At 30.6% G+C, this 27,060-nt stretch overlaps 1 protein-coding gene and 1 long non-coding RNA gene across 6 annotated transcripts in view; both read right to left on the reverse strand.

Moving 5' to 3' along the window:
* Positions 1-27,060, reverse strand: part of sick (sickie) — a 174,494-nt gene that overhangs the window by 21,776 nt on the left and 125,658 nt on the right. For all 5 annotated transcript variants that reach the window (XM_087411097.1, XM_087411095.1, XM_087411096.1 and 2 more), the window contains 7 exons: positions 23,915-24,233; positions 15,954-16,307; positions 15,377-15,604; positions 14,646-15,063; positions 14,141-14,282; positions 11,694-11,932; positions 11,050-11,201 (listed from right to left, as the gene is read on the reverse strand). In XM_087411097.1, coding sequence (XP_087267223.1) covers positions 11,050-11,201; positions 11,694-11,932; positions 14,141-14,282; positions 14,646-15,063; positions 15,377-15,604; positions 15,954-16,307; positions 23,915-24,233 — 1,852 coding nt within the window. The remainder of the gene's footprint in view (positions 1-11,049; positions 11,202-11,693; positions 11,933-14,140; positions 14,283-14,645; positions 15,064-15,376; positions 15,605-15,953; positions 16,308-23,914; positions 24,234-27,060) is intronic.
* Positions 24,415-26,786, reverse strand: LOC147908099 (uncharacterized). Its single transcript, XR_015546634.1, has 2 exons — positions 26,405-26,786; positions 24,415-26,343 (listed from the first exon to the last, which is right to left on the reverse strand). It is a non-coding gene; the product is annotated as an uncharacterized LOC147908099 (long non-coding RNA).

Here is a 27,060-nt window from a genome sequence, read left to right on the forward strand (position 1 = left end):
TATAATTAATAACGATTAATTTTTTTTTTAAACGACAACTTTCGCGTACGAGACGTTTAATCAAAATATAAATTAATAGGTATATATATATATATATACATGTTACATCTTTTTACTGTAATTATATACTGTAATTATATACTTGTAATAATATTACGGCTTCTGTTGCAGAAGTTAGTTCCTTTGTAGTACTAATCTCGATATTTTATCGTAGCTCTACTATCGGTAGCAAATAGAGCGGATTAAACGCGCGTGGAGTGTATTATTAACGCGCAATTTCGCGTCGTTTCGAGTGAGATAAATGTGGCGTATCTCGGGAGAATCGTAGGCTTGACGTTATAAACGTTACGTAACGCGACGGAGAGACGATGTCGTTGTACGGGAGTCAGCAAAGTAAAACAGTCTCCATAAATCACGGAAAGCATGCTTCGCCATCGTATAAAGTATACAATTACTACTACTTGCTCAAAGTGACAAGAAACCGCAAATAGATGAGATGACGATCTTTCGGTCTCAGTGCACCGAGCAAATCGGGATTTATCGAATCGAAACCCGCGTAGAGAACTTGCTATTCCATCTGGCTAAGCCTTCCGCTTTTTCAGCTGATGATCGATATACCGGGAGGCAGGAAAGTCACGTCTCTCCGCTTTGACCGTATCGAAGCGATCGTAACGGTACGAAATAAGACGTTGAGAACGTCACGAAATGATTTAAATCAGACAAGCTAAAACGTGTTTAAGAATTTTGCAATTATCTTTCTCTTAAGCCCTAAAGATTCATAAATATATTATATAAGATAAACCTGGATTTCGCGATATAAAAAAAGGCGTAAGAAAATGAAAAAATTAATGAAAAAAAGAAAAAATATATGACGTTAATAAAATCAAATATAAATAAAACTGAATAATAAATAAAATAAATCTCATAGCAGAGAATAAAATAAAGATCGAGAAATTTCATGGTTATAATTTGAAAGTTCTTCAAGCATACAAATCGATCGTATCATCGATAATTCACTATTAACAAGATGAAGAATAAATGTTGCAGCTATTATATTTTAATATAAAATTTACATTAGAAGGCTTATATATTTCTGCGTAATGCAACGACGACGATTAATACTAATTATTTTTCAAGGAAATTATTAACCGATGATTTAATTCAACGAGATCGCACTACCGCCTTTTTTTCTTTAGAAATCTTTTCTAGGCAAGGCCGATCGCGACATTAAAAAGATCGATTTTAAATGAATGGAATGTAAAATAGGTGTACGTCACCGACGAAATGAGCCTGTACCATGACGATATTTACTTTGTCTGTAGCACGCATGCATACAAATGCAGCCTCGGTGCATGTTTTTACGCGCGTCACGTGGACTTGACATTATCTAGAACAGAGTCTCGCTTCTTGGTTTTTTCGCGTAAAATCTTGATGCGATTTTATCGCGCGACTCTTAGAAAACAATGTGTAAAAGGTCTTGCTTAGCGAAACTCTTTTAAAACAGGCACATCGCAGAAAGTGCTGATATAATAAAAGATATATTTTAATAAAAGAATAATTCATAAAAAAATTTTCTAAATTCAATATTATATCATTAAATACTATAATACATCATTTAATTCACTTTAAATTTCGACAAATATCAGTCCATAAGAATTCACAGATAGAATTATAGTTTTTCTGATTAGTAAAAGAATAATAAAAAAATTATTACAGTCTATAATATATTTTTTGCTATATTTATCTTTTTGGAGTAGTTATTGACTTATCGCTATACATTATATATTAAATTACACAAAACATTTTGCTAAATTAAAATTATATAAATTAAATCAAACTTATTTATAAATTAGATTTTATTCTGTATTATATTATACAGATTACCTATATTATAGAATACACAAAGCGTATGCAATAAAGTTCACTGCAAATAATTCTATTTGAAACTCATGGCGAAAAAATTGGAAATAAGGTCGAGATAAGAATGAAGATGAAGATGCGATGGCAGCAGTAATAATAAGTGCTGCGACGATAATGATTCATCACAATGCTCGTGGGTTTAATTCATGGATCTGAATATGTAAGTATATGTATGCATGTAAAGGTCCCGAAGGCATAGACGTGGAGACCAAGAGACCCAGGGACTTGATTGGAGCCAACTACCCAGCCAATCCCGCAGTCTCGCTTATTAAAAGTCGCGCTGTTGTTTCGCCTTTTGTCTCTCCTCTTAATGTTCGGCATTAACTGGCCGCCTTAAACACGCACGTCCGCCTTTGTAAGCGTCTCTACTTTTCGCATCTTCTCTTCAAGAGCCAGCATCTCTCTGCGTGAACATCTCAAAATTCAAGGACATATAAATTTGAAAAGAAGAAGATTTAATAATGCAATAATAAATCCGAAGGTTTGAATATTTCAGCCTTGATCTAAATATTAAAACTATCCTAAAGCAGGAAATAAGAGAAAGAGGGGATCGCGGATCATTCACGATATTCTTGATGCAGTGATTTCAATTATCCTAAACTAAAGACGTCTTTGGAATTTTTTATCCTCACAGAGTTTGTTTCCGCTAACAAAGCACGAAAATGTGAGAATCCTCCATGAGTTTCGCGTAATGAGATAGTCGATTGGCCATCGAGATAAAGCAGGACTAATTCAATATCGATTTCGAGTTGAATGAAAGAAGTATGATTTGATGAGAAAGTCTAAGAGATTCAGACTATCTTGCTCTGTGAAAGGAAAATGTCGACAAAAGATAAGCTTGTGTATGTACTCAACAAAAGGCTGCAGGATCCGGGCTAGACCCTTCGGCTCAATGGCGTAAGCCTCGATCAATAGCTTTTGAAAATTTAATACTTTTTTCCCAAAAATCTTAACGTTTTCAGATCGACTGTAAAATATTAAAACTTTAAAATATCATTGAATGTGAAAAATCATACTGAGAGATTAAAATATAAATTATAATATAAATTAAAATATATATTGTGATTTGATACGAGCATATAATAATCAAATTCAAAATGAAATATTTATTCAAATATCGAAGCTACATATCACTATGTAGCTTAATTAGAATCATCTCTGCTATTATCAAAATAATTTTCTCTTTTTCGACTCTATCTCAGAGATAAACATGTCTTTCATTTTTCGATTGTCGACTTCACTTCTCATCGAAATACTCTATATTCGGATTGAATCATAAAGTCCAACCACGAGAGTGGAACTCGCGCAACACTTTGTCGGAGAAAAAAAATTGAAGAAACTGGTTGTAAAAGTTTCATGAATCGAAGAGAGAGTACTGCTGCTGGTAGATATTATTTTGCGGGAGGATTGCGAGGATAATAACGATTACAATTTATGACTGATTGCGCCAATGGACTCGGCAAGTCCTGAGGATTAACGGAACTCCCACGCGTGCCCTCAGTATATACTGTCTTTCGTTCCAAGTTCATGAATCGCCTAAGATAACATGTACATCCCTGAGTTCCCAGTGAAGAGTACTCTAGCTAATAGAGAGTACCCTTTTTCTGAAGAGATCCATAAACTTCGACATTTGATTAATGTATTATTCCATAATTTTGTATAATTTTGTAAATCAAAAGTTGAATATCGACATAGAAACTTTCTTTGTTATAAAATAAGTGGATATTAATTAATTAGTTAATCTCTAAATCTCAATATATAATATGTATTTCAATTAATATTGATATGTATTCTTCTCATTAATATATTTATTAGCATACATATATTTGACTCTATCATAGATTCGATTTAATATTCAATATCTAGTTTAATTTAAATATTCTATATATAATACATACACGTTATACACATATACATATTGATGGCAATAGATATTGATTATTATTTGTGATTAGTATGTTACATTATATGATGTGTATATGGGCGCGGTTAGAGATTACAAATTAATTTATGGAAATATATGCATTGCGTGATCGACCATGCAAAAACGGAAAAAAGAGAAAAAAATATATCCGATGCGCGCTAGTATTACTAATTAGACAGCAGATAGAATTCATCTGTACCGCATTCAAATGTCGCGACACAAGGAAACTGCATTGTAAACGTACATAAATACAAATGTGATTCCTTCATTTAGTCAAAAATTTCATTTTTTAAGTCAATCGCTCTTTTCAAGAAAAAGGACGACTTGTCAATATTTAACATTAAATATTTGACAATCTTAAATCTTTAATTTAAAATCTGGAGAGAATATTAAAGAATAAAAACTTTATCATTTAATTATATCAAAAAGTTTTTTCAACAATTTATAAACAACGAATTACAAAAGAATCTATTACTAAAAGTTTAATTTACTAAATAAATTTATATGCAACTGATAAAAAAGATATTTTTGACAGTTTTGTCTCAAACACAAATTCATCTGAATGAACTTGGTTTATCTATTTTCAGATTTCTGTAATTTTTAAAGCATTCGATGCCATCAGCAAATACGAATGTGTACCTCGAAAGAGCATTGAATTATACGATATGAATGAAGCAAGCAAGTAGAGAAATTTTCACATTACATAGTTTAAATGCAAGTAGGTGCGTATGTTGCTGATAAGATATTACAAGAAAAAGATGCCATTATATGTTAGATACGTTAATAGAATATATATATATACAATATATACGATACACATGAGACTAACAGTATCTGGGCTAACGATATATTCCCGTTGGCTGACCAATATAAATTCGAACGATCTGTTTTTAATTATGCTCCAAGGATCGATCTTGACGCTATCTGAATTGAAGAACACTTTTGTGCCACATGGTCAAGGTGTCGTAACATCAAGCATCGAAGGATAGTCGGAAGTGATGTAATCGTTTAAAACAGTCACTCGTAAAAATCGTACTCTCGTGAATCATGCTAAGTCGCAGTTAACAATGAGTTGTTCCGGAAAATACTGAAACTTTCTTTTCACCAGTTTCTCTTTTCAAATATGCATTGAATTTAATGGACGGTATTTATTAAAAGCTTCCTGTAACAACTAAAAAACTGCGTATGAAGTATATAGTGTATATAACAACAAATAATGTATTATAATATAATTGGGTACGTAGATTTGTAGTATGAAATTTATAAAAAATAATAACAAAAAATCTCATATAATATAATAAAGATAAAAAATATAAAATAACATAATATGTAATAAAATAGAATTTATAAATGATAAACTTAAGAGAGATGAAAACTTTTGTAAACATCTTCACATAATTGTAATTATTCAAATGCTATTTTTATTGTAACATAAATTTACTTCTATTAATTAAACTTTGACTTATAGTCTACTTTTTGAGAGTGTAAATTCATAAACTTTGAATAAAATTTATATATATAAAATCATTTCAACATTTAATTAAACTTAAATAATTTTCAAAAAAAAACTTTACATATTGTGCATTGTTCCTGAAAATCTATTGGAATTGTAAGGAACCACATTGATCGAATTTCTTCGTAAGGGTAATAAGGGATTTCGAAAATGATTGTTGTCGCCATGAAATCGCGGAGTCAAGGGATCAGGCCATAAATCTTGGGCATTCGGGCTTTGCACACAAAAGAATAAAACGCAACATATGTGTATTGTCAGCTCTCTTGCTCTTCGCTCCTTACTTTCGATACAATATCTCACAAGGATCAGCGACGACGACGTACACTGAATCTTTTATACTATTTCTTTCGCTGAATATTTTGTTATTTGCTAATCGCCTTCGTAAATTCATGACGGCGATTTGTCGACAAAATCAAGAAGATTCAGAAATTTGTAATTTATTTGACAGGATATTATTCCTAAAAATATTGTCCAGTTGTTTTATCGCCAACTTTCAGCAGTACAATTTATGACTAAAGGATGCGACATTTTCTTTAATAAACTGGATCATGCTAACAATTTTTTAAATTATGTTTAAAAAACGTTTAGAATTTGCACAGAATTTTAAATTTATTTTATTCGAAGAGATTAATGGATAAATAAATTAAATAATTTCTTTTTTAGATTAAAATTTTTTAGATTAAAATTAAAACTTTTGTTAAGATTAAGAGAAAGGTGCTTTTATCTTATTATTTAATTTTTATTTATATTATTACATATTGTTAACTACATTCTTTATTATATTTATTTATTGAAAAATTATTTCAATTTTAGAAAAAAAATATATAACAACAGACTAGAAATAATTTAATTTAGTGTGAGTAGAATGTTATTTTTTTTAAAATTATTTTTCAGTACTTTCTTGAAATGATAATCCTATTTAGAAGTAAAGTCTGAATAAAGCCTCAGATACTGAATATTTGTGAGCTGAACTTTTGTAAATATTATATGTTTGCGATTCTATAATATGCATTGAAAATGTAAAATATACGTTCCCAAGCATTATAAAAAAATAAATAAAATAACGAAAGTTTTAAACGAGATCACATTATTAATTACTAAGCTAAGAAATGTAAACTGCTAGTAAAAATATATTTCCTAAATGTTTTATTATCATGAGTAAAATTATCTAAATTTATAAGACTATGTTGCATATCTTTTTTACTAGCATTTTTCTTTTACTACGAGAAGCATAAACGGCAATATGATGTAATTGAAGAGTTATAAAATGTATGAAAACAATGCTCACTATAAATCTCGATGATGCGATCAACTGATCACGATTTATTTGTCGGATGTGATAAACGTGCATTCTATTACGCGCGGTCTACCATTAAATTTATGAAAACGTGATACGCGATCGTAAAACAGGGGATCAGAGATTTAAATTTCCATGTACGAACTAATCATCTTCTCAAATTCCTCAAGGCAAGATAGTTTCTACAAAGTTTTGCTACCTGTTGCCCAGCTTCCGGAGCCAGAAGCGTCTACTGGTATTTCACTTTCTAAACCCCTAATTATACTCGTGATATAGTTCGTTGAGTTTTTACGTAGCGTTGAAATTTCTAATTAGTAGAAAAATACATAATAATTTTTGAAAAAAGATATTGTTATGTATTTATAGCTGTTAATACATTTTGAGTGAGTTTACACAAAAATAGTTGATTAACAGCAATAAGAGAGAATTTTCGAAATTTATATACAATACATAAAAACAATTAATTAAAAGTCCAGAAGAATCAGAAAAATTGAAATTGTTTGAAAAAACTTTATACAAAAAAAAAATGACGAAAGTTGATCACTTTTTACTTGGATATAGGAAAGAGATAATCACGAAGGTGTGTGTTTTTAACAGAGACTCGTCTCTTTATGGTTTGCGTGATTTAAAGCAAAAAATCTGGACAATTAGCAATCGTGTAGTGAGAGAAGACTCGCAGGAAACGATTCAGATCACGTTTCGGATCGAGTAAGCGAACACTTTAGATTTTTCACTCCGTTGAGCGTTCTGCGACGATTTATGTTCTACGAGCAATTAAATACATAGAGTGTGGAGTGTTAGCTAAGATGTATATGTACGTATGTATTATGATTGTATGTGTTACTCTCTCTGGCGTTAATATAAGAAAGTTAATCGAAGAAAGGGAGTACATGATAGTATATAATAGTCCTAGAAATCTAATTAGGCCAATTGTTTCGATCGATCTCAGCTTCTTACGGTACGTACGATGATTTGTTTCGATTTGCTTCTTTGCTACCGCTATGTATAATAAAATCAAATATAAAGTTAAATATTGAAAAATGTTATTTTAAGATATAATCAGAATCTTACAATAAAAATATTTCAAAATAAAATAGTGTATGACATTTTAGAATACAGAATTGCATTATTTCAGTACATAATTTCTAAGCATAATTATAAATTTTTGAATATATGATGTATGTATATCACAAGATATTTAAGCATTTTTTCTTTTTCTTTAACGAATACTATATATTTAAAAAAATGTTTTGATGTTAATTATACGTGCACCTTATACAGAGGTACATATATAATTAATTATGGATTGTACTTATTCTACAACAGCTGCACCATACAGAGTGTCAATAACTATATACGGATGCGATATCACAAGACTTCAGGATTGAGTTAGTGTCGTATGTACCGGAAAGAGACGAAAAGCGAATGTGAAGAGGATGGTATACGCGACGAGAATGCGCAATGTAACTGGCGACCGCGCAAAAATCCTTAACTCCTAAGAACGACTTAGGATTCCCTTCATTTCTGCCATATATGTACATGTGTACAGAGAGTGCGATGAACGAACCTGTGACCTCAACGAGGTCTCTTTATTGCCTACTCGACATCAGCATTTTCAGTCATATCAAAGAATAATGAAACAAAACTACTAATTATTCTTTACTTCCTCTCCATTATTTAATTAATGTGCACACTTAATTAAATTAAAGGAATTGTAGGAGAATCTCACAATTACAATAAAATCCTGATCATCTAATTTCTTTTGAGATAAAAATAAGTTACATGTAGAAGAGACACGCAACTGGGTTTTTATTAAGATGTAAGAAATAATATCCAAAATAAATCTTCATGGCAATCGATTCTCTCGTGTATCCTCGATATTGAGAAACGCAAAGAGGTTACTGTGCTGTAAGGGTAACGCGAGAGAAATGCGGCATACTTAGAGAATCGTGATATCCAGTGAGATAAACGCGATGAATTCGCGACGTCTAGTTTAATGCGAAATCTTGCGTCGAAGATTTGCTAAAAATCAACTATGATGTGATTATCATAAAAAGTATAATCGAATTATTAAAGTGTCAGAGATACGATTCCAATTTTTTTAATTCTTCGTTTAATTCGGATTTTCATTTTGAATGAAAATCATTCTAAAGCAATTAATAGAAATTATGGATAATACACAATTAATATTTTATAATTAATTTTCTAATTAATTGTCATTAAACTGAAATTTATACAACTGTCTATATAATTCTGCAAACTATATCATTAGTTATATATATCGATGTACAGAGATTAATTGATGAGATTGATTGAGAGTAATTGATGATAAATTAGTTTTATCAAAATTAATAGAAAACTAAGTAGAGAACTGTTTAATACAAAGTAACAAGATATGCAATTTATTCTTATTTCATCATTATAACTATGAATAAGTTTAGTTATTCAAATAAAATTTAGAAATTTAAAAATAAGATTATTTTTCTTAATTGATTTATTCTCATTACTTCAAAATTTTACTTATAATTGTTTATAAATTTAATTTCGCAAGTTCAGAACACGTCAATTTTTAAGCAATGCATGTGCCTATCTTTCTCACATTTTTCTAAAATTTAATCGATCTATCAATAAGATAAAATTGTGTTACTATATATATAAAATTCTAATGTCTATATGTTCAAGAATTTAAGTTATCTTGACGATAAAATGCCATAACGTATCAGAGGATAACCTGATGCATATCGTATGCACTCAAAAAATATCGATAGATCCAGACGATTTCGTTGCAATTACTTTTCTTTCTAATCCTCTTTTTTTTCGATGATCCAAAGCTGTCGTTTCAATAATCCACGCGTAATGAATTTCTTTAAACTACATCACATCACTGTACCGAATCCGATTGCAAACAAAACACTGATGGATCACGATCGATTCACGGATAAAAATACAAACACGACACAAAACGCTGCGCATCCCAACGCCAACTGAGCGCGAATGCGCAAAGCGCGATCAACAACACTCGGCTTACGCCGTTACGGGGCCCGAGTGACGCTCTATCCTATTGGTCGACGACCCGAGATCTCGTGTTCCCGCCGCCATTCGGTTGCAGGTGCAGCGAGTGCACGGGATCACGAGGCTTGTCGACCAATAGAAAAGAGATCGGGCTGCAGGTGCAGCGAGTCCGAGGAACCGTCCATGCTACGTAAAACGCGCGCTTTTCAAACAAAACTCTCTTTTAGCCCTCTTTTTAACTATATTTAATTGCTATTAACATATTTATACTCATTGTATTGACATTCTATACTTTTTAGAACCTGTAAAATTTTTGTGAGATACTCGATATTTTTTCATTAGAAGTAAAATACTTCAAAATATTCTAATTATAAATATTTAAATCAATAATTTCTGCATGTTATTTGTTATTGAATTTTTAAAAATAAAATGTGCAAAATTATATAAGAAAATTATGTAAGAAAATTAAAAATAAAAATATCTTTAGAAGGTAAGTTAATAAAAAAATAGAGAACCTCTGTAATTAAAATATTTTCTTCTTAATGTAAAATTAAAATTTTCTAATTTTAATATTAAATATGTAATATATGTATAATTTAGTGTAAAGCGAATGTAAAAGTTAGTGGCTTTGTATCGAACACGTTGCCATATGGATCATCGCAACAGGTTCCGGGTAGATTCAAAGCTATTAGAGACTGCTGGCTCATGGGCCTAGTAATTGTTGATTAATTACGACCAATCATCTGTGCACCAATTTGCTCTGTTTCCACGCTGCTAACTGTATCATGCCTCGCTCGCGACCGTGACAGATCTGAACGCGTTAATTAGTCACTATCTACAATTACATAGCAATTATATAGCAGTGCTAATCGGCGCATTATCGTTGTGAAAACAAACAATTGCAACAATAAGTAAGGAATATAAAACAAATTTAGACCGATGAGACTAAAGCTAATTAAATGAGAGAAATCCTATATGTGGATCTTAGAGTGCTTAAATACATATTTCTTGTATGAATTTAATAATTTATATACATGCCGACTCTGCATATCATGCATCGAAATCTTTTTCTCTGATAGTCTTAAAGCATTCATAAACAGAATTAGAATAGTAATATTATTTATTAAATTGTATAAACAATTTTATAAATTTTATGCTAATAAGAGCAACTTTTACAAAAATATTAATCGTTATATGTTAAGAAAAATCTAAAAAAACTGCGATTAATTTATTGCGAAAAATATCACTTCGGCCAGGTTTTAAATAAGTGAGGAATAAGTTTTAATACTGGCGTACAATTCATATTCATGTGAAATTTGAATAACACACAGGTTAAATTCATAAATCGCACGTGTTTAAATTCGTAAAGTGCCATGTACTTACATTTGTAGAAAGTTGACTGGTTAACGAATGCACCTTCTCCTGAGCGTCCAGTAATTCACGACGCAATTTTCTCAATTCATGCGCCTGCTTCTCCTCAGCCGAACTATAAAGACTGCTCGTAGTGGACACCAAGGATACCGAAGAACCATGAACTAAAACGAACACGAAATTATTCTTACTGCATGTTTACTAATTCCAAGTTTAATTCTAAAATTAATTTTCAAGGAAATTTTTTTAACTTGAGAGTTTCAGATTTTAGAAACTAAATTAATTGTATATACATTCTTACGTAGTATTATATACTTATGTAAACATGTATGTATAAGTAATTTAGATTCTAAATTCTTTTTTATACGATACATAAAAATTAATGCGTTGTATAATTTTATCTCTTTTTTCTCTTAATTGTTATATATATATTATTTCTTCTCTTTTTTTGTACTCTATACTAAAAATATGTTAATTATAATCCGCTGTGAGACTATAGTCTATTTTGTATAATATAATATTAAAAAAGATGCAGTGCAATATTGATTAACCCTATTTTTGTAAAAAATTCAATTATAAAAGTTACGTTAAAATCGATATCTTTAAGTGTTTAAGAAAATGTACTACATTCTGTACTTCATGATGCAGGCACTCACTGTCGTCGTCCTTATGTACGTGCTGGTACAAGTTAGGCGGCTGCCGTGAGGTGTGCGTGGGCGTCGGTGACGTTGGCTGGGACCAATGTTGGCCGGTGCATCCCGCCGATCCCACAGGAACGCTGTAATATGGCTCGACTCCAACTCCCATACCCATCCCGACTTCCTCACCCACCGACGATGAGGCGCCGCTTCCGCGTGCCAACATTGACGGATACATCTTCTCGCTCTTAGTGGATCTGTGAAAACACAAGCGCGGCATGTTCTTTAAATTTCTCTCAAGACATCTCCAAACAATTGTTCAAACTAGACCGAAAGGATCATTTTTCAGCTTGAAATATTTTATTGATACCGCGCGACATAGTTAATCAATATACAAAGTTAAAGTATGTATGATAGAAAACATTATCGTAGACTTTTTAGAATAATATTACAAAGAATATTGTATATTTTTAATTACAATAGTCTATTCTTGTTCTAGATCTATTTTTTTTACTACTATATACTTTGTCAAAGCATATTCTCGTTTTTCAAACCAGTACTTTTATTCTTTTTTTTTTTATTTAGATTCAGTATTTCAAATTGTTTTAAAAATACTTCAATGGAACTGATTGTTAAAATATAGAATTAAAATATAATTTAGAATATTATTCAAATTACAAGTAAATTATTTTTTACAGTTGGAAAGCGATATTTATGTTCCAGAAAATTTATTCCCGACTCGAGGAAGAGTCAAGAGTACTAGTCGTATGTTGTTTGAACCAACAGAAGAGGATTTCGAGTGTCTTGGATAGTCGACAACGAGAACACGCTTGTCTATTTGCCGAGTGTGCACGTAATTAGCCGATCCTGGAAGGGAGCTCTAATTAAAAAATAAGCTTGCTACCACTCAACAAGAAGTCAAGGATCATTTCGAGACGGTTTACAGAATTGCGCACACTCGATCCCGCAGGAATCGAGCGAGAGCTATCGATCCGTATCGTCTCGGTTCAAATTCATTATCATTGTCAATAGTTTTTATTTCAATATTGTTCGTTTAATCAAATAAATAGGATTACCTTCCAAGAATTGTGTAATACTTCTACAACGATGACAAGTAAGAGAAATGAATATGTAACGGATACATAGCTCCTGATTGCTCGGCCCGGAATATTGATGAAGCATCATCGCGCATGCATACTGCACAAGCAACACTATCGAACGACGAACTTTAGCAACAATAGGCAACGTAGAATCTGCCGCATGAATAACTATCAATACATTTCGAAAACGCGTAGAGCACATTTGGTGAATTATATTTGCGTGGTTGCGTGAGTCCTGCAATCCTTAGAAAACATAAAATTTGAGGATTCGAACATTTCTAAAAATTAAGAATTCAAAGATTTTAAAATATATGAGATTCTCTTGATTCTACAGACTTTAAATATTTTATTAAATCTATGACTCTAGATTTCTCGAATTTAGATCCAAAAATCTTAAAGATTAAGGATCCAAAGATTATAGAATCCATAATTTTTAATAGAATCCATAATTTTCTAAATATTTTAGGATTTATATATTCTATGTTTTAAAATTTAAAGATCCTAGAAATCAAGAAAGCTTTCGTTATCTATAATTTTTAATTTCAGAAATAAAAATTTTTTCTATTTTTTTCTTTTTTCTATTTTTTTAAATTAAAAAATTTTTTATTAATTTTGAATAATCAGTCTAGTTAGTAGCTAAAATATAATGACAATTGTGAAGGCTCTTCGAATCCACGGATTCGGTTAAAACCGAACTTTTCAGGTAAACCTTTTCAGTGCTTGTGAAAGCAATTTTTAAGTGTGTATATGTATTGGACCTGTTCATATTTTTTTTTAATACTTATGCATAAAAAATAGGCTCGTTGAGTGTATATTTTCGCACTACCTTGGGAATGTCCTGTCCCGTAGATAGCTAAAAACGTTTAATCAAATTATCCTCGTTATTTTACATCGAATCGATTAATCAAAAAATAAACAAGAGAAAAAAATAGTTGGAAAAAGAAAAAACTATTCGTTGTTCGAGAGAATAAATGCTGAAGACATTCTGAAAATGTTGCAGCTATGCATCATTTGTGATTCCCAAATTCCTCGAACAATCGATTATCTTAAATTTTATAAAAACATTCTGCAATTATATATTTAAAAAATATTAACTAAATTAGAAATGTATTTAAGATATACGTTATTTGATTTTAAGTTTTGATTTTTTTGGTAAAACATTTATATTGAAAATATAAATATTTTTTAAATTTTAGATTTAGATATTATAGTGGAATTCTTTCGTACTTATAATACAATGTAATACAAAAATATTAATATTATTAAAATAAAATATTATATCAATAGTTCGAAGATCTTTTGAGGATACAGATACAAGAAAATGGAAACCAATGAACATGATGTGACATGCTGCGAGTTTTTTACCTGATAGAGTTGCTCCTATTTAATCTGGGTGGCGCCGGGGATCCTGTAGAATCTCTCTGGTGCATTAGGAGACGGGCATGTGTCAAGCTCGCACGATGCGAGCCCAATGATTCCACGCTATCTGCTTCGCACAAACCCATTCCTAAAAGATCGTTGTAGTTTCAAAATAAAAATAAAAAGTATATAAAAAAAGAAATTTTTAAATACAATAAATTATTAAAGTAAAATGTAATACCGTTAAATATATACATGCAATACAATATATATATGTTTTTCATGTGTAATATAAAACATTTTTAATGGCGATAATCTATGCTAATCATATAATGGGTCGAATAAATTAAAAATAAATTCTCTTCAATTATATATTTATTTAAAAAAATATTTTCTAGTTAAATCAATAAGTTCTCTTTTTGTTTTGTTATACATGTATTCTAATTAATAACTAAAATCATTTTAATTAATTTATGATCTTAGGTTATAATATTTTAATCGGAGATATTACCTTGAGATCTTCCGCTGGGTGTATAAGTATTGCTGTGTCTCATCCATGAAGTGGTATAGGGACTATTGGGTGTGCCATAGTAGCCCTGAAGATCAGGTGCGGCGTAATTACTGCATGTGTCGCTGAGACTACCATCAGATGGTTTTAATACCCGGGGCGAAAATGACGCGCTCGTTGGTCCAACGCCAGCTCCTCTCTCGCGATGATGGGCAGACGCAAAAAGAGCGGTGAATTCTGGACTACCAGGTTTTGGCAGGCTTTGTGAGCCCAGCATAAGACGATCTCGAACTGACTGTGAAAGTTGACTAGCGCTAGGACCGGTGAGGCTGTAGCTCTTGTAGTGATGACCCTGATTTGATCCCGAGGAATTCGCTTGCAATTCTGTGGTGCACGTTTGTGTGCCACCGGACACCTTGACCTGCATCCAAACAAAGAACTTGGACTTAATCAAACTTAATTTCTTCTATATGACTTAACATATCTAATTATAAGCTAAACTGAAAAAAGTTATTTAATTTTTTTAATTAAATCTCAAGTTAGTTTTAAGATGCTAATAATAAAATTTGATTATTGAATCAATTTTTGTATTTAATCATATTATAAGTTGCTTTAGTGATTGTTGAGTATTTGTTCTTGCTAAAATTAAACCTTGGAATAATAATAAGCTTAAAAAAAAAGATTCTAAAAATCGAGTGAGATATGATAGAATTTTTTAGAAATTCTTGCATTACCTTAGTCCTTGGCACGGCGCTGACTTGAGCCGTTCTGGTAGCATCTTTGCTGCCATTTTGGACGCCATTGGGACTCGAACTAGTGCCCGCACTGTGTCTCTTAACGTAGCCAAAGCTTTGTGGTACCCCACGAACTTTGCTACTGTTGCTGGTTGACGTGCCCGACGAAACCTTTTGAGGTTTCTCACCATTCGCATATTCAGCCATAGTCTGTTTCCGATGTTTATCCTGCGATGTTTAAATTATACAGTTACTATGTATACAATTTTTATTAATATTACTAATAAATTAAAATGTGTGAATAAATATTATTATATATAAATAGAATAAAAGCTATTTTTAATTTTAATTAAAGACTATAAATCTACATATATATTACACTACATAACTATTCTATTTCCTTAATATAATAAAAATCATTCAACTATTAGTACAATATTCAATTCATTAGTAAATAGAATCGCCAATTTTAGCGATTCTATTTATTAATATGAATTGAATTAAATCAATTTAAAATGAAAATATATATAGAGAATTTACAGACCAAAGATTCCAATATTTTTTTGGAGTATCTCACCTGCGACCTTCTAGAAGGACTAGGGCTGGGTGGTGCGCCCTCCTTGTCTCTCTCTCTTGCGGCACCAGCTTCGATGTACTTCTTCCATTGTTGACTGTTGGAACTGATACTGCTGCTAGAGCCGTTTGAGCTTTGCTGCTGCTGCTGTTGCTGGTGTTGCTGATGCTTAAAAGCCGAGCTCTCGGTCTGCTGAGAGCTGTCGGACTTTTTCACATGCGGATGATGACCACTAGGATGTCCACGTGAACCCACCACGCGGTACACCAAATTGTGACTGTTACTCTGCTGCGCCCCTTGGGGGGTGGCCGATCCTCCGCCACCCCCCACAATCACACCCCCTCCGCCCGGCACTCTCTGTGTATCATAGAAATATTGATGTATGTTAATCATGTATAACTTATATATATTTATAATTCAGAATCATATTTTAACGAATTATCTAAATTTTTAATAAAAAAATTCCATAAGGAAATTATTTCACATACACCCACACACACTCACGCACACACGTACGCATGTACGCACACATGTCTTCTAAAATACATTATAGTAAATTGTTATATACATTAAGAGATATTAAACAAAATAATATAATATAGCAATTTTGATTTAATTATAAGAAAAATTTGTATTTAATTATAAGAAAAATATTCGTCCTGGAATATATTTTTCTTAAAATTAAATATTAAAAATAGTAATTATCTAAAATGAGATATTTAATTATCATCATTTAAGTCCAACCAAGATAAAAAATTCTCAGCGATAAGTACCAATTCCTAAACTTGTCGGAACCCTCATAGCATGATTCAGAACATGAACGCCATTATGACGCGACGCTACAATTTTTATCAAAATTCTTATTTTCTCGATTGTATATTCTTGCCTTCGTGTAAAAATGATACATATATTGAAACGATATATATAATTATTAAGAAAAAATACGATTCACTTTTATATTTTCATGAAGAATGTAAATGGAATAGAGTAAATTATTAAAAAATAAAAATTCCAGGAATGTAGAAATGCAATAATTTTTCCAATATTATTGATAATTAAAAACTTAAAGTTTCTTAAGAATTTGAAAATGTATCTAATTGATAGTCTAAATAATATAAGAATTTCTAGAAAATGCAGAATAAAAAATAAAAAATCTTTGGACACACACCAAAATGTTCATCAAGACGAAACGAGGGTGTGTACCCTTCCCCCATCTTTCTCCATGTGGAATCATGGGTGACTCACAGGGGTGAGAAGCTCTTTTAAGGCGAGAATCGTAAACGTACGCATGGAGGAAAGGACATAAACGTGGGACAAAGAATCCGCGAGTCAAATACATTTGTTCAGTCGATTTTTGCAAATAAGCACTGATTATTCATATTCTATTTATTTTTCAATCATTTGTCTTTATTTAAAGAAAAAAATTAAAAACTTTAATTATATATCTTTCTTTCAGTAATATTAAATTTTTTTTTAGTCAGAAATATTAATTTATGAGACAAGGATTTTAATGATTCAAAAATTACTTTTCTTTACCGATCTCTGAATTCGGCACTTTTATATTTTTAACATTTATTTTCTTTATTTTTATTTCTTTATTTATTATTTTTCTATATTTAATACATTTCTACTTTCTCGCAATATTTATTTTTTTTATTAATTTTTAAAAATTTATCTCTTCTATTTTCTGCCATTTATCTCCTTGTTAGATTTGCTTATATATTTCTATTCTTGTTACATTTAACTTTATTTTTCTGTTTCATTGAATATTCCCTCTTTTTTCTATTTTCTACATTTTCTCATCTATTTTCTAATTCTACTTTTCTTATGCGTTTTACTTCTTTTCTATTATCGGAACATATCGTATTTTTATCCTTTAAATTTTTTTTAATTTATCGTTTTTTCGTATTGAAAAGCACATACCAAGTATAATCAACCACATCGACAAGAAATAGCAAACATTTGCATGTCTTTGAGATACGCGAACTGAGCGCGAGAGTCCAAATAAACAGGGCGCGCCTCTTCTGAATAGATAGCTTTCCAAAATTCTTTCACGATACGGCCAAGGTTTATTTTCCGAAATCGTCGACGTGAAAATATCCCATTTTTATGATTGCAAAGCATGCACCACAGAAAGACGATGTGCCTTGAGTGGCGATCGAAATAATATCAATTCGTCTCAAGGATAATTCTCGAACAAAAGATGATTTTTCTTTAATGGTATTATATTATTTAATCGGCAAAATTATATTCTCGATAAGAAATTATAATAAGTACAATTGTATGAAGAGCATTCACAAATTATCTCAAATAGTTTAATTACTCTTAATTGAGAAAAAAAAATTAATTTCTAATTATAAAATTAATATAGCACAGAAATGAATAATTGAAAAAATAAGGAATTTTTTGAAATGTTTTAAAAAACATTAGTGTTATTTCGTCTTTCATTTTATTTTTTGAGTAATTCTAAATTAGAAGAATTACTTACCATTTTTTTCTTCCCTGTAGTGGAAGTTTGCAAATTCTGCTTATCTTTCACAAATGAGAAACATTTTCTCTTCTATTGTAATTTTACTTTATCGTTCATTATTTCGTTAAATGGCTGTTTTTTCCCTTTTTTTTTAAATTCCTAATTTTTACTATTTTCATTTTTAAATGGAAAAAGTAAAAATATTTTGTTTATGCGAATGTTACATTTGGTATAAAAATATTTTTTTAAAAAGCTCTTCCACACATTAATTTAAATTATATATTAATTAATTAATTGACTTAATATAAAGTACCTTTCTTAAAGTAAGATTTTACAAGATCTTTTTTTCTCTTACGCATGTCAAATTTATCTTTTTATTTATTAATTTTCATATTATTACAATAGATAGCAACTATTAATTAACATTCTTCGCGAAATTAGTACATTACAGCTAATTAATCGATTGATGTTATTCTGAGTCTATCTAAACCACACTTACGAATTAACACATTGATATCGATTATATATGTATACATATAGTAATTAATAGACTCAATGCAAGCTCATTACATAATTTTCCCTATGGGGAAATTAGGAATGTTCCTGTCAACGATGACCCTCGATCCGTTTCTACTATAATTTTACATCTCATTACGAGTACTGATATCAATTATTATATATCAATTATTATATGTTAATTGATCTCGCGATGATATATTTATAAGTATTTATAAGTATTTTTAGGTTGGAAAATTTTCTACAAATGTATTTTTTAAATATTTTGTAAAAACTCGATTTAATAAATTTATATTATTTATACGCGAGATCCTATCAATATTTAACCGAAAAATATTAATTTTTTTATCAATTTAAGTCAAAGTTGAAAATGTTATAACACTTGAGAGATTTTTTTGTCATATTTATCATCATCTTGATAACTGTTATATTACGTCTGACATTAATCCGTTAATTAACTTTTTTTACTCGATATTTTTTCCTTTTTTATCTCTAGAACAGTTCAAGGAGTAAATTCTTTACTTTATTACTCACATCGCCATTTTCACTTTTACAAAGATATACTTAATATTACTCCAATTAAGACAATTTACGTTCACTGCAATTTTCACTCCGAAAAATACAAAGGGTAGTGCTTTATCACCCCAGCGCCTTTGGATTACGGTTCCGAAACGTAGTACGAGGTATCCGAACGTTAACTGCCAACTGCGAGGGTCGACGATCCATAGCTCACTAGCCCTCTCGCCCCCACTTCTCTGGCGCATGATGTAATATTACTAACGGGAGGTACTCGCCCTCCCGAATCTGCACTTATGGGGTGCCACAGGAATAACGGTTTGACCCAAGTTGCGATAAGAGATTATGTTGATTTTGAGATATTTTGAGATTTAAAACACACATATGCACATTATTTAATATTTATGCAATTAAAAAAGTATAATATTTTTCGAAAATTATTGAGAATAACAAAAGACTTAATTTTTTCATTATCATTAGAATTAAGAATGTAATTTTTTAATTATCCAAAAGACACATTATGTACATACAGATATTGTATATCAAGATGTATTTAAATTGTATTATATATACCGATTCAAATTTCGCAAATTATATTAAATATTTTTATAAATTCTTTATTCCAAAAAGAGCTATTTTTTTAAGAATAACATATTATGTTAAATGTTATGTATGTAAATGTTATGTGTGTACATAAATGTTATGTGTGTTAAATTATAGTAAAAATTGAAAGGGTTGTACTTCAGAAAGCATGGTGCTCTGTGAACTTATGTGCTTTAAATCACGGCTTAATCGACTTGATTTACGTCCAAAAGGGATGGAAAAGAGAAGCATTATCTTGGTCAGCGATAAGAAGATCAAGCGAGAGAGTCGGATTCCCTACGCTCCCATTTCCTTATCTCGAAGTGATTCGAAAAGGGTTGTTACATTGAGTACCATTAGCTTTCGTTCGAAATGGGCCTTATGCGACACTGAGCAAGTCGATAATTTAAGACCAGCGGATTAGAAAAAGGATTATCCAGGGACGAGAAAAGCATCTCTCGAAAAAAAGTTACCGCCGTTAATCTCTTTACTATATTATTCGCTACGAGGGAGATAAAAATTAAAAAAGAAATTAACAAAATATTTCGAATAATTATTAGTGTATCAAAATATGGGAGACAAGTGTAAAAAGTCTTACGTGAGCAGCATTAGAAATTAAATAAAATTACATAATATAATACAAAGAAAAGAGATATACGTATAAACCATTATTATATGTATATTGTATTATAACAATGATTTAATAAGACAAATTAAAATAAAATAATTTATACTTAGAAATTGTCGGCATTATTAAATATGGAAATTGAATATGACAAAGTTAAACAAATGCTTGCCTGTTCAAAATCTTCGAAATATGGAAATTGAATATGACAAAGTTAAACAAATGCTTGCCTGTTCAAAATCTTCGAAATATATAAAAGCCCGATTAAATATATTATTTCATATTGTAATTCATATTGTAAGTAAAGCTATAAATATTTAATTAATGACTAGTCGAGCTCAGCGGGCACAATTCAGTTGCGGTAAGTAGCTCACTGAATAAAATTAAGGGAAACCGGGAAGGAACATTATTATTTCGTTATAATAATCATTGTTAAAAGAGACGTTTATATCGATATGACAGATTTCAAAGCTATTAAAATGGCCGATTTACAGTCCCACGTAATGCATGGATTAATGGATAACTAATAGATCGGCTTTTAATGGAAGGAAATATTATTATTGATGAAAGCCTATCTTGGTAAAAGATGTTTATTATCCTTCGGCCGTCTATATAAGGATTAATTCAACAAAAGTTTTTTCATCTAATTTTTAAGTGAACGTACAGAAAAAAATTTTTTCAAAGAGATAAATAAACGGAATTATTTACTGTGATATAAAGTCATGTACTTTTGCGTAATTTTTTTTTGCTTTTAATTAAGGTATGATTTGAACGTAACGTAATTTTCATACAACAAATAATCTTGATCGATTAAATTTCCAGTTAAGCCTGAAGTCCCGTAGATATTTTTGTATAATATTGAAAGCTGCTTTGGTTCAATTTCTTTTTCCGTGAAAAAAGAGAGGCGGAGAGAAACAAAGAAGCAAAAGGGAAAAAGGAGCATTTATTATTTCGCTCGGCAAATATCGATTCTATTCGACGACGACCTGCCGTGACCTGGCTGCATAACTGCTTGCGACGCGTATAACTAATTTCTCTCGCGCGTTCTCTCTCTCTCTCTCTCTCTCTCTCTCTCTCTCTGTCTCTCTTAAATAATTTCCTATTTGATTTTTCATTTAAATTCATTAAAATCTAAAAATATGAATGGCATTTTAATTTCAAAGAGATTTACACATGTTTTAAATCAAGATAAAAAATTAAAGTTGATAGCTTTTTTCCCTAAAACCTATAAGATTATTTTAAATTTTAAATAAATAAATTATAATTGATAATAATAATATGTCAGCTTCCATTTTTGTTTTGTTTTATTACACACGTGCATATTTGAGAATTTATTTTAATAAAAATATTTCGAAGCGAGAGAGAAAAATATCGCAACTTGGCACACTCAAACAAGTCCTTCGGGATAAGGGACCGGAAATAAAATAAATAGGATAACAATGACGATAGAAATATCTACGTATAAAAATTTACAAAAGTTTGTGTCCTCCTATCGTCACAGAAGGACATAAAAGAATAATATGTTTTTCCTTATTTAAACAAGAATAAGATACTTTAAGTTTTAATCTTTAAAAAGATAAATAGATAATTAACAAAGAAGAGTCGAATACAACGCATAATTCAAAACATCAATAGATTTTAATTTACGTGATCACGTCTCATCTGTTGTGTCTGAATATATGTTTTAACATACGATTACATTTTAGATATAATTGAAGATTTCACTTTTAAAAAGATTCAAAAGGATTTTTATTATTTTAGTTTTAGCACAAAATCAATTTGGGTGATTACATTTTCATAACGCTAACTTTTATAATTCTATTTGTTAATTTTGTCTGTTAATTTTGGATTGCTAATTCAAAATTATTAAATCAGGCTTTTGTTAAGAAAAAAAGTATCGCATGCGATATAATAATAGAGGGAAAAAGAGTAGAAGCTTAAAAATAGTGCTTTGCAATGACCCGCAAATAAAAAAAATGGTTCTTTCGATAGTGGGACACCCAGTATGCGACAGCTGCACGATGCAACAGCTGACGCGCACACATGCTCCATGCTTTGTGACTCGATTGTTCTGTGTAGGTTTGTGAGATCACGCCTGTGCACACATCGCTTCTTGTCCTTCTACATCCATTTGAGCGTTAATTGAAAAGAAATTTCATATCGATCAAGAATATTGTGATAAAAAAATAAACCCTACTTCAAATAATTCCTAGATATAGAAAATTAATTAATACCTTTGATGAAACTTTAAATAAAAATTTTTTATCTTATCGAGAGATTTTCTCGTTCATTAAAATGTAAATGTTTTTTTCGGAAAATCTTTTTAAGTCATATTAAGATATTTTTGTCTTGTAGAAGACGTTACTCGGTTCTCATTAGAATGGCAAATTTTGTATTACAATATATGATAAATAATAATTAGATAATTCTGGATAAAATCATCATATGAATATCATTGTATATGATTGATTTGTTTCCAATGATCAATATTTGAAGATACGATAGTGTTTCGGCACTAAGCGTATACAAACACATCGTGGAATCTGTCAATTGTCCATCCATGATCTTAATAATTATCAAGAATATACCAGATGACTGTCAGCATCAGTCCATTCAGTCATCTAATATGCCAATGAGTCAACAATTGCTGGATTATTATTTTAAGAATTCAAAAGAGCAAATGCTATTTTCAAAAATGTTTTAATAATAATTCTGATAACTTAAAAAGAAGGAAAATTGATAAAAAAGAATATATGAAAAATATAACTCTATAAAAAGATTGGAAATGTTATTTCAATTTTTGTTTAATAGATTCTTTTTTAATTAATATTCCTCAATAATAAATAAAATAAATAATTGGAAAAATAAAAAAATAAAAAATTTTAAAATTATATAATAAAATTGAATTAAGATATAGTATTGATATTGAAAAACGAGAGAAAGAGAGAGAAAGATATGTTTGATTCAATTGGAAGGTTCTCTTTTCGAAGATTTCGAATTCTTGACAGAAGGACATTAATAAGTAAACGACACTGACAGCGATTAGCCGGAGCATGACTCGGATAATTGGAAAATAAGAATTAATAGAAGCTATTTCCGAACTCTTCTGTCGCATTTCTCTCTCTCTCTCTCTCTCTCTCTCTCTCTCTCTCTCTCACACACACACACACACACACACACACACACATACACATACACACATATCCTTATGCTCAAACCACGCGCTATCGATTTCGAATTCGCGAGTTCGCTGACCTTGTGATGAGAAGGATGTCCCGTGTGATTGGCGGAGGTGTGATTTCCGGCGGGAATGGAAGCCAGCTCCTCGATTGTGAGCTCCGCCAAGGCGTCGTTCCCGCCGCTGCAGCCGCCTAGAAGACCGCTGGCGACGACGCCGCCGATGCCGATGCCGACGCCGCCGCCGCCACCGCCGCTGCCACCGCTTCCCGGACTGACGCCCCCGATGCAGCCGCCATCCGACCTCGCGATCCCCGACGGCCGATTCTTCTGCACCCGCCTCGAGGTCACCAGTTCCTTCACCCCCGACAGCTCTCGCCGTGAGCCACCTACGTACCTATTAATGCAAGCAAATGAAATGTCGCTATTATTATCCGAAAAATAATGACTATTTAATCATACAATGCAATAAAACTTTAATACGTTTATTTGTGCAATGTGCATTCAATGTACATTATCATTATAGAAGAAATATAATTATATAAGGTATTTAAATAGTTTTAATATTAAAAGAAATGTTTGCTTTTTTGTAATTATTTAAAATAATTCTCTTTTATGCAGTATATGAACTTTGCGTTGATTTCTGCTATTGTATCATTATTATTATATTCGGAATACAAAATAATAGTTTAATCGTACAATGTGCTAAAATTGTATTTGTATTTTTGTTTCTTGAGATTCTCACTTGAGACAACCAACGATCATTACAAAAATATATTCAACGATCGTTTTAGATGATCTTTTTTTATTACGCTATGAATCTCTCATTACTCTATTTTTGCACAGACTTTTTTTATTACGCCGACGTTATTTTTTCCAAGCAGAAAGCATTGGTTAATCTGCATAAACATCTGCGTGTAAAATATATTTGTTCTATTTTTCCATCACTACTATTTCGATATTTAAACTATGATGTAAAAAAAGAACAATCAATAAAAAACTTGCATTTTCTGAGATGTATATGTTATATTATCTTTTTTAATAGAAACTAAAAATTAAATAGCTTGATTGAAGCAACAACTTTTGCTGATTTAAAAAAAAACATGCGACGATGCGATGGCACGAGAGAATATGATAGTTTTATTCAGGATTTATGATGCACGAGACGCGTAAATGTTTTTTTTTTTAATGTGGCGTCCGCATATTGGCGCGATACGTGTCCTCTGTACGTAAATCACGATAATAATTATTAATTCTACACCCAAGAGAAGGGTTCTATTGCTTTTATGCAACACGCGAGAATTGTCTACGGATATTTTTCCCGCAATTGTTTATATCGCGAGCTTTTACGTAATAGAGATGCTGTGTTTTATTATGTGAAATATTATGAGTATTTTATTCATATAAATATGCGTGTATATGCATAATGCAAATAATTCAACGGTATTTACGTACTAATTTCTTTCTTCATCTATTCCGTATTATTCTCTCTCTCTCTCTCTCTCTCTCTCTCTCTCTCTCTCACCACCAATTTATAAATAAACTGAATTTAAATATCAAGTAGAAAATCTGTCTTTCTCAAGAAAGAATTAAAATTACCGATGTATGGAGGAAAAAAGAAATAATAAACATGTTCACGATGGAACTCTTGTGTTATTTTATAGCAAGTTCTATAAATTTATATTGCACATGCCATTTTAGGATGGAGATCGTTATTTTAATGGTTCTTACAGCGACCAGTCGGGGGTTAATGCGCCTCGTAAAAAAATGTGCTTAACTTCGACACTAAGTCGAGGGCCGAACTGATTCATGAGAGACATTTTGAGAGAAAAAAAAAGTTAAATTAAATTTCGACGAAAATATATAGAAATAAGAACTTGAGTGTGATCATAAGTCAGCATAGGTATATAGCTCGTAATTATTGAAATCTGCTCAATTAGTATTTACTAAAAAAGAAGAATTTTCGTTCTTCTGTTTCCTTAATAATATTGGACGTTTCGTGCAATTTATTAAATAAAATTCCACTCATTCAAATCTGAGCAATTAAATTCTAAATCTTTTCATTATTTTCATAATTATTATATTTCTAAAACAAGTTCAATTAAGCTACGTTATACAAGAATGTATTAATTTTTTTAAATAATAATTTTTTGTTTTATTTTAAGCAAAATTTAATTTTAAGATTATTATTTTAAAACTAACGTGGTTCTAATATTAACACATATAAAAAATAAGAGCATAAAAAACCACAGCACAAGTTATAGTTTGTGATATTTAATTATTATTACATTCATTAAAACATTAAACGTTTCGGCCACAATCTGGCCATCTTCAGTAATTCAATAATATTCTTAAAACGCAGAGTTACATCTAGTTGACATTAAATTCAACAGTCGAGAGTTGTAATTAAATAAACATGTTCTTTTGTATGTGAAGATGCTTCATGCAGTAATGTTACACGGTCAATTGTCATATCAAGAAAAGTGTAGAACAAGAATTTCCTGATTCTAAATGAAATTATATATATTAAAATCTTCTAGTCAGAATATAAAGAAAAAGAATCATTACCTGTTTTACAGCAAAAAAACCAAACGATGAATCTCGAATATTTCTTTTACACAGTTAGAATTTTGTCGTGACATTATGTGTTGTTATTTGTCCTATCATATATTTTACCACTGTTTATATATCTGAGTCAAAATTTTTAGAAAGTTCTAGAATTGTTTATTAACAGAAAGAGACATCCTTTTTTAGAAGAGGAAAATAAACCTCAGGCAAACCTTCCGTGTCACTTTGCTTATTGATACCACTTGATTGTTTTTTTATATGTATCATTTCCGAAATTCTTCTTTTCGCTAAAGATTGTTCTCTATCTAAAATTCTTATATTATCCCAATCTAATTCATGCATCTCATTCATACGGTGACGTGAGACCACAGAAATTTCGGAAGAAGGTTTTCTTATATCAGCCTTATGTTCTTTAATCCGAGTTTTTAATTTCCTTTTGGTTTGGCCAACATAAGAAGATTCACAGTTTAAGCAATTAATTTTATAAACTACTCCGCATTGGTCATCCTTAGGCAAAGCATCCTTTCCTGTCTTAATAAATGTATTCAATTTATTCATTGGTTTATAAGCTATATTAAAACCGTACATATGAGAAAGTTTTTTAAATTTTTCCGAAACTTTGCCCAAATATGGTAACGTGAAAAATTTTTTAGAAG

Source organism: Acromyrmex echinatior, chromosome 11 (assembly GCF_024713525.1).
Source record: "Acromyrmex echinatior isolate Ae372 chromosome 11, ASM2471352v2, whole genome shotgun sequence".
NCBI classification, from domain to species: domain Eukaryota; kingdom Metazoa; phylum Arthropoda; class Insecta; order Hymenoptera; family Formicidae; genus Acromyrmex; species Acromyrmex echinatior.